At 48.4% G+C, this 10,040-nt stretch overlaps 1 protein-coding gene across 1 annotated transcript in view; it reads right to left on the reverse strand.

Moving 5' to 3' along the window:
- Positions 1 to 6,915: 6,915 nt before the first annotated feature.
- Positions 6,916 to 10,040, reverse strand: part of dkk1b (dickkopf WNT signaling pathway inhibitor 1b) — an 8,633-nt gene continuing 5,508 nt past the window's right edge. The window contains exon 4 of the mRNA XM_055647247.1: positions 6,916 to 7,354. Coding sequence (XP_055503222.1) covers positions 7,104 to 7,354 — 251 coding nt within the window. The 3' untranslated portion in view covers positions 6,916 to 7,103. The remainder of the gene's footprint in view (positions 7,355 to 10,040) is intronic.

Genomic DNA, 10,040 nt, shown 5'->3' on the forward strand with positions numbered 1-10,040 from the left:
TTCCATTAAAAAGCTTTCTACGGCATGTCTGCATAACTCAGTTTAGAGATACAGTGCGGAAACTGGCCCTTCGTCCCACCGATCCCGCTCCGGCCAGCGATCTCCGCACATTAACACGATCCTGCACGAGGGACAATTTTTACATTTACACCAAGCCAACTAACCTACAAACCTGTACGTCTTTGGAGTGTGGTAAGACACCGAAGTTCTTGGAGAAAACCCACGCAGATCGCACGGAGAACGTACAAACTCCGTACAAACAAGCGCCCGTAGCCAGGATTGAACCTGCGTCTCTGCCGCTGTAAGGCAGCAACTCCACTGTTGGTGAGAATTGTTGAGGACATGTTGAACTTCCTCAGCCTTTAAAGGAAGTAGGAGTCGTAGGCTTTGGTTAGGTTGAAAAGAAGATGCCTAACCTTCTCTCCCGTATGCAGTGTTCCCCATGTGGCCTCCTGTACATCGGCAAGAGCAAGTGTAAACTTGGAAAACGTTTCACGCCCAACACTTGCGTCCCAACTGCGACAGTTCTGATGTAAATATAGTCATTCAGCATAGAAAAATGCCCTTCGGCCCATCTAACCCATGTTGACCAGGGTGCCTCCATCTACACCAGCAGCATAATCATCTTATCCAGCAGCATAATCAAGGAGGAGTTGCACCCTGGTCACTCCCTTTTCTCCCCTCTCCCCTCAGGCAAAATGTACAGAAGTGTGAAAACGCTCACCTCCAGATTCAGGGACAGTTTCTTCCCAGCTGCTATCAGGCAAGTAAATCATTCTACCACAACCAGGCAGCAGTGCTGAACTACTATCTACCTCTTTGGTTACCCTCGGACTATCCTTGATCGGACTTTGCTGGCTTTACCTTGCACTAAACATTATTCCCTGAACATGTGTCTGTACACTGTGAATGGATCGATTGTTATCATGTCTTGTCTTTCTGCCGACTGGTTAGCACGCAACAAATCGCTTCTCACTGTACACGTGACAATAAACTAAACTGAAATCTAGTCCCCTCTGCCCAGGTTTGGCCCATATCCCTCCAAACCTTTCCTATCCGTGTAGTGGCCTTTTTAATGTTGTTATGGTACGTATCTCCTCAGACACCTCATTCCAAACACCCACTGTGCGAAAAAGTTGCCAATCCGGTTCCTATTAAATCTTCCCCCGCTCACCTTAATCTTTCGCCTCTCACCTTAAAGTGGTGAGGCACTTTCACTTTGAACATGTCAATGTCACCACACAGTAGTCCAAGGGGAATGGTGTTGAAATAAGGCCAATTAGTCTCCACAGACTTTATTTCCTCTTGTGTTTTTGTCCCTGGAGTGCCAGCACCTACGATTGCAGGTTGCTGAGTCAACCATGTCCGTTCAGTTGTTAATTGTTACACAGTCAGGAATTGGTGCCTGGTTGACCTGCTGCATGCCCATGGTATTGGAGGGGGCGGCACGGTGGCGTAGCGGTAGAGTTGCTGCTTTACAGCGCCAGAGACCCGGGTTCGATCCTGACCACGGGTGCTTGTCCGTAACGTTTGTACGTTCTCCCCGTGACTGGCGTGGGTTTCCCCGGGGTCCCCGGTTTCCTCCCACGCTCCAAAGACGTACAGGTTTGTAGGTTCATTGGATTGGGTTTGTATACCTGGTATAAGTGTAAATTGTCCCTAGTGTGTGTGTAAGCTTGTGCGGGGATCATTGGTCAGCGCGGACTCGGTGGGCCGAAGGGCCTGTTTCCGTGCTGTATACCTAAACTAAACTAAACTGACCTCAAGAGTTATGAGCGTTTTATTGCCATATGTCCAAACAGAACAATGAAATTCTTACCTGCAGTGGTAGAACACAACATGCAAATATAGTGCTCTGTAAACTTTGTAATAAACAAAAAAATGTTCAGAATACACACACACATATATGTCTGTCTGTGTACGAAGGAACTGCTGATGTACGAAGGAACTAAGATAGACACAAAAAGCTGGAGTAACTCAGCGGGACAGGCAGCATCTCTGGAGGGAAGGAATGGGTGACATTTCAGGCCGAGACCCTTCTTCAGACATATATATATATACACACACCCACACACACACACACAGGGAACACACACACACACACACACGAGACCACACACACACACACACACACACACACACACACACACACACACACACACACACACACACACACACACACACACACACACACACACACACACACACACACACACACACACACACACACACACACACACACACACACACACACACACACACACACACACACACACACACACACACACACACACACACACACACACACACACACACACACACACACACACACACACACAAAATAATAGTGCGAAAAGACAAAACCAATGTCCTGTGTCATTGTCTATGTAGTTCAGAGCTTGTAGTGTTTAAGAGCTTGATGGCTGTAGGGAAGAAGCTGCTCCTGAACCTGGACGTTACAGTTTTCAGGCCCCTGTATAGTATTACCGATGGTGGGAGCGAAAGGAGTGTGGGGCCCAGGGTGGTGTGGGTCTCTGATGATGCTTGCTGCCTTTTTGAGACATCAACTCCCGGGAACCCCTTCAATGGTCGGGAGGCCAGTACCCGTGATGGACTGGGAGGTGTTCACGACTTTTTGCAGTCTTCTTTGTTACTGGGCGTTCGAGTTTCCAAACCAAGCTGGGATTACAGTGGTTTATCCGCTGCTGCAGGGTTGGGGGCGGGGGTGAGGCTGATTTGGCAAAGGCTTGGCCACCAAACAGAGACTTTCAGGGTGAACAGTACTTGCTGGGCACATTGGTGAATATATATGTGTACATATTTATATAATGGTATATGGACACACTGATCTGTTTTGTAGTCAATGCCTACTATGTTCTATGCAAGAATTTCATTGTCCTATCAGGGACACATGACAATAAACTCAGTTGACTTGAAGAGAGAACACTCAGCGTTACTAATAAGTCATAAGGTCATAAGTTCATAAGTGAACGGAGCAGAATTAGGCCAGTCGGCCCATCAAGTCTATTCCACCATTCATTCCTGGCTGATCTATCTCTCCCACCTAACCCCATTCTCCCTTCTCCCCATAACCCCTGACACCCAAACTGCAAAAGACTATATTATTATTGCATTATATTTATTATTTATTAAACTTTTAATTTTTTTCTCTTCCCCCGTTATGTACTATGTCTGCATATTCACATATTCTGTTGTGCTGCAGCAAGTAAGAATGTCATTGTCCCATCCGGGACACGTGGCAATAAAACACTCTCGACTCATTCTCATTCTCTCTTGACTAATCAAGAATCTATCTATGTTTAAGAAGGAACTGCAGATGCTGGAAAATCGAAGGTACACAAAAATGCTGGATAAACTCAGCGGGTGCAGCAGCATCTATGGAGCGAAGGAAATAGGCAATGTTTCGGGACGAAACATTGCCTATTTCCTTCGCTCCATAGATGCTGCTGCACCCGCTGAGTTTCTCCAGCATTTTTGTGTACCCAAGAATCTATCTATCTCTGCCTTGAAAATATCCACCGTCTTGGCCTCCACACCCTTCTGTGGCAAAGAATTCCACCGATTCACCACCTTCTGACGATATAAATTCCTCCTCATATTCCTGAAGGAACGTCCTTGAATTCGGACATTGCGACCCCTTGTCTTTGACTCTCCCGCACGTGGAAACATCCTCTCCACATCACCTCTACCAGGGCCCACGTCTGAGTCATATCAGAGTGAACGGGTTTGGGGGGGGGAGTTTCCAAGCAAGAACAATGATCCCACTGTGCAACAGTGAAGTGAGTATCCCACATGGACACAGGGTTTTCTTAGAGAGAAAACCCTATCTGCAATTATATCTCCACATCAATTGGCCCTCTGCTTTCGGGCTCGGCTCCGCAAATGCCATCTGCTGCCATCTCATGTTTCCTTGCAGCCAAAGAAACAGGTAGACTCAGCCCCGGTGTTCAAATGAAGTGCGGAGTATTTTGTCTTATCTCTCTCTCTCTCTGGCGCAAGGTGTGAAATGTGGCTGTGTTTGAGCTGGCACAGTGGTGTCTTGTTTGTGCTTTGTTTCAGGTGAATGGGATCCCGACACACCACACCTACTGTGATTCCCCTGTGGACTGCGCTCGCTCTGTTTCCACGGGCCAAGACTGCCCGGTTTTTGGAGGCCATCGAGTTCTCTGTTGGAAAGAACTTGGGGGTGGGGAAATAAATAACAGCACCCACCTCCTTCCCCAAATCACCTTCACATGGAAAGCAAGGAGAGTGGCTCCATAGTTTCTCTCTAGGTTTCTAAGTTTCATAGGCAGACATAAAAAGCCGGAGTAACTCAGCGGGTCTCAAGAGAGTTGTGGGTCTGTGGGATTCTCTGCCTCAGAGGGTGGTGGAGGCCGGTTCTCTGGATATTTTCAAAGAGAGGGCTAGATACAGCGCCAGAGACCTGGGTTCGATCCGGACTAAGGGTGCTGTCTGTACGGAGTTTGTACGTTCTCCCTGTGGCCGCATGCATTTTCTCCAGGATCTCCGCTTTCCTCCCACACTCCAAAGACGTACAGATTTGAAGGTTAATTGGCCTGCTAAAAATGTCAATTGTCCCCAGCGGGCGTAGGATAGTGCAAGTGTGCGGGGATCACTGGTCGGCGCTGACTCGGTGGGCCAAATGACCCGTTTCTACGCTGAACTAAACTAAACTAACTAACCTAACCTAAACTAAACCCTACCTCAACATCGGACTACTGTTCAGTTCAGTTCAGTTCAGTTTATTGTCACGTGTACCGAGGTACAGTGAAAAGCTTTTGATGCGTGCTAACCAGTCAGCGGAGAGACAATACATGATTATCTTCAATCCATTTAGTGTGTAGATTCGTGATAAGGGAATAACGTTTAGTGTAAGGTAAAACCGGCAATGTCTGATCAAGGATAGTCCGAGAGTCACCAAAGAGGTAGATAGTAGTTCAGCACTGCTCTCTGGTTGTGGTAGGATGATTCAGTTGCCGGATATGAGCCGAGAAGAAATTGTCCTTGAATCTGGAAGTGTGGGTTTTCACACTTCTGTACCTTTTGCCTGATGGGAGAGGGGAGGAGAGGGAGTGGCCAGGCGAATCGTCCTCGATTATGCTGCTGGCCTTGCCGAGGCAGCGCGAGGTATAAATAGATACAGTAGACTTTGTAGGTACACAAAATTGCTGGAGAAACTCAGCGGGTGCAGCAGCATCTATGGAGCGAAGGAAATAGGCGACGTTTCGGAACGAAACGTTGCCTATTTCCTTCGCTCCATAGATGCTGCTGCACCCGCTGAGTTTCTCCAGCAATTTTGTGTACCTTCAATCTTCCAGCATCTGCAGTTCCTTCTTGAACACTGTAGACTTTGTATAAGGTTGCATAACCTACTGCAGTTTGCACTGTTGTGGTCTGGATACCTAGTATAATTGAAAACGTATTGCATTATTGTTTATTGTATATTTATTTATTGTTTCTGCATTTGCTTGCAGTTACTATCACAAGAAACTTTTAGACAGGCGCATGGGATAGAATAGGTTTAGAGGGATATGGGATAAGCACAAGTACGGTGAGACTAGTGTGGATGGGACATATTGGTCAATGTGGGCAAATTGGACCAAATGGCCTGTTTTCACGCTGTGTATGAAGTGCTGCAAGTGAAGAAGGGTTCCGACCCGAAACGTCACCTACTGCTTTTCCCCAAAGATGCTGCCTGACCCACTGAGTTTCTCCAGCATTCGGTGCCTTATCGCAACTAAGAATTTCATTGTTCCCCCGCTGTTGCATCTGACAATTGCTCTGACGAAGGGCCCTAACCCAAAACGTCACCTCCGCAGATTCTGAAAAGGGCCCAGCGTGCTGGAGTGACTGAACGGGTCAGACAGCATCTGAGGAGAACATGGAACAGGTGGAAATGGAATCTATCAATGTTTAAGAAGGAACTGCAGATGCTGGAAAATCGAAGGTACACAAAAATGCTGGATAAACTCAGCGGGTGCAGCAGCATCTATGGAGCGAAGGAAATAGGCAATGTTTCAGGAAACATGGAACAGGTGACGTTGTAGGGTCGAGACCCTTCTTCTGACCGTTTCTACACTACCCTCTGCAGATGCCCCCCGCTTCAAGTTAAGAATAAGGGGTGAGCCATTCAGAACGGAGACGAGGAAACACTTTTTCACGCAGAGAGTTGTGAGTCTGTGGAATTCTCTGCCTCAGAGGGCGGTGAAGGCCGGTTCTCTGGATACTTTCAAGAGAGAGCTAGATAGGGCTCTTAAACATAGCGGAGTCTTGGGGATATGGGGAGAAGGCAGGAACGGGGTACTGATTGTGGATGGTCAGCCATGATCACATTGAATGGCGGTGCTGGCTCGAAGGGCCGAATGGCCTCCTCCTGCGCCTATTGTCTATTGCTTCGTTGTAATTCGCGCGAGACTCCAGCATCCGCGGTTCCTTGTGTCTGCACCAAAATAGTCTTCACCCTCGATTTTTTTTGGTGCTGAGACACCAACATACCACCTGCTTCCAGTGCAACCTGAAGCCACACAGGCCCTTCCAAGTCAGATCAATTTTCACAGTTGCACGAGAAGACTTCATCTGGGACATTTTTTTTAATTTCAGTTAAAATATAGAGAATTTGTGCCACATACACACACACACACGTCAGTTAGCAATAATATAGAAGAATTTACATCACTGGCTAAACTGGGAGGATGGCCCAGCCGACATTTTTTCGTTTGACAATACTGATTCGTCAAGTATATACAGCATAAGTGCCAGACTGAATCTTTTACAACACAGTAATTTACTGCAAGCGTTACAGTCTACAAAAGTTCCTGAAAAAGGGAACAAAAGAAAATCAATGCACTTTGGGTTTTCGATCGTTAACATACCCCCCCCCCCCCCCCCCCCCCCCCCTTCGCCCCCTTCCCCGAGCACTTCCACTCTAAGCCTGCAAGAGGGAGTGTGGCTGGCGGCTGTTGGGGGAAAACCGAAGTTTGGCTTCTGCCGAGGATGAGTCGTCATTGAGAGATGGGAGGGAGGGAGGGAAGGAAGGAAGGGAGGGGTGGAGGGATGGAGGGAGGGAGGGAGGGAGGGAGTCACTGGCAGGTGTGCAGTCTGGAGGTCTTGCCGCCCCTCGCCGCTCCTGCTTTCTGCATCCGACACGTGAAGCCCTCAGAGCAGTCACATCTCTGGAAGATCTCCAGGCCGTGCGAGCCTTTGCGCTTGGACTTGGTGCAAACCTGACCCTCTTGCAGTACCGGCTTGCAGATCTTGGTCCAGAAATGCCGAGCGCAGCACAGCCCTATGGCGCAGTCGGATGACCGGAGGCAAATGTCGCCATCTTCACCTGGAGTGGAAGGAGAAGCATGTATCGATCAGTGAGCCACTCTGGAATAACTCCCTGAACACTGCGCGACCTGTGACCTGTGGAACTCATTGCCACATCAGTCTGAAGAAGGGTTTCTGCCTGAAACGTTGCCAATTTCCTTCGCTCCATAGATGCTGCTGCACCCGCTGAGTTTCTCCAGCACTCTTGTCTACCTTCATTGCCGCACAAGGCTAGCATTCCTCCAAACATCTATTTTTCGAGAGGACTCCAAAGACGTACATGTATGTAGGTAAATCAGCTTGGTAAATGTAAAAATTGTCCCACGTGTGCGTGGGATAGTGTTAATGTGCGGGGATCGCTGGTCAGCGTGGACTCGGTCGGCCAAATATTTCCGCGCTGTATCTCTAAACTTAACTAAACGACTCAAATGCAAAATCAGTGATGTAATGCTGAGGCTTTATAAGGCAGTGGGTGGGTCAGGCTGCATTTGGGAGTATTGCAAGCAGTTTTGGCCCACATATCTGAAGGGTCGGCAAAGGATGTGCTGGCATTGGAGAAGGTCCAGAGGAGGTTTACAAGAATGATCCCAGGAATGATTGGGTTAACCTATGATGAGCGTTTGACGCCAATGGGCCTGTACTCGCTGGAGTTTATAAGGATGAGGTGGGGGACCTCATTGAAACTTGCCGGATAGTGTAAGGCCTGGATAGAGTGAACGTGGAGAGGAAGTTTCCATTAGTGGGAGAGACCAGGACTCGGAATAAAAGGACGTACATTTGGAAAGGAGATGAGAAGGAATCTATGTGGTCAGAGGGTGGTGAATCTGAGGAATTCATTACCACAGATGTCTGGAGGTCAAGTCAGTGGGTATTATTAAGGCGGAGGTTGACAGATTCTTGATTAGTACGGATGTCAGGGGTTATGGGCAGGAGAATGGAGTTGAGGGGGAAAGATAGATCAGCCATGGTTGAATGGCGGGGTAGACGTGATGGGCCGAATGGCCTAGTTCTGCTCCTATAAACCTATGAACACACCCGGCCTAATGGAAGACACAAAGTGCTAGAATAACTCAGCGGAAAAAGCAGCGTCTGTGGAGGGAATCACTCCCATCACCCAGCCCCCAAACGGCTGAAGTTGAGGAAGAGCTTCCTCCACTCAGTGCAGCCAGCCACTGTCACAAGCGACCAGACTAGCCTTGTAGGAAAAGAAACGTAGTTGAAGCCACCACGACGTAAAGATGCCGATCCCAACCAAGGAACAGTCACAGTTGGAAGACCTGGAAGTCCCTCAATAGGCTTCCGTACAGGGATGGGCCAATCAAGACTGATATGAGCAAATGCTTTCTCACCAGGGACTAACTTTACTGAGCCACTCTACTGTTTTTTTAATAATTGCTGGGTTTTTTCCTTCCGCCCACAATATTTAATATGAAAAAGAATATGCGATTCTGTTCCATTCTGTTTGTAGTTTGTTTGTTTGTTTGTCTTTTTGCACAAAGTCCGCGAGCGTTGCCACTTTTTCATTTCACTCCACATCTCGTATGTGTATGTGACGAATAAACTTGACTTGACTTGAGGTGCGGCTGACACAGAATGTGAATGTGGTACATCTGTACAATCCATGCCTCACCCACTAAGATGCCCACTTCTTGGTAACCAATGCTGCCTGGAAGACCTAGCGGCAGAGAAGGCTGCCCACTGTGCAAGAGCCTGGCCGAACATTTGAAACATAGGCGATGGACACGAAACAAGAAGATCAGCATCGTCACCACCCGAAACTTAACCTGTCCATGTTCTCTAGAGATGCTGCTTACTCGATGAGTTACTCCAGCACTTTCTGCCACTCTGTCCCCAACCCAAACCATGGCCTGTCCATCCCACCCCCACAGATGCTGATCAGTTCCTCCAGCACTTTGCGGTTTTTAGTATTAGAGATCCAGCATGGAAACAGGCCCTTCAGCCCCACGAGTCCATGCCGACCATTGATCACCGCAATATGCTTCTACGCAGTTCTTCGTTAATCCCACGTTCATATCCACTCCCTACACATATGGGGCGGTACTGTGACACAGCGAGAGAGCTACTGCCTTACGATGCCGGACACCCGGGTTCGATCCCGACCACGGGTGCTGCCTGCGCGGAAATGTGTACGCTCCCACGTGACCTGTGTGGGTTTTCTGCGAGATCTTCAGTTTCCTCCCACACTATTAAGTTGTACAGGTTTGCAGGTGAATTGGCTTGGTACAAATGTGAACATTGTCCCTCGTGTGTGTGTGTGTGTGTGTAGGATAGTGTTAAAGTGTGCGGGGATCGCTGGTCAGTGCGGATCCGGTGGGCAGAAGGGCCTGTTTCCTCCACTGTACCTCCAAACTAAACTAAACATGCAATCTCCACACAGACAGCACCCGAGGTCAGGTTTGAACCCGGGTATCTGGCGCTGTGAGGCAGCAGAGCTCCACCAGTGCCCCACCCATTAATTTTTTTGCTCAACGTTCCAGTTCCCTGGGTCTAAGGTAGACACAAAAAGCTGGAGTAACTCAGCGGGACAGGCGGCATCTCTGGAGAGAAGGAACTGGTGACGTTTCGGGTCGAGACCCTTCTTCAGACCAGAAAGGCTGCCTGTCCCGTTGAGTTACTCCAGCTTTTTGTGTCTATCTTCGGTTTAAACCAGCATCTGCAGTTCCTTCCTTCACCCTCCCAGGCCC

This window comes from Leucoraja erinacea, chromosome 15, assembly GCF_028641065.1.
Source record: "Leucoraja erinacea ecotype New England chromosome 15, Leri_hhj_1, whole genome shotgun sequence".
NCBI classification, from domain to species: domain Eukaryota; kingdom Metazoa; phylum Chordata; class Chondrichthyes; order Rajiformes; family Rajidae; genus Leucoraja; species Leucoraja erinaceus.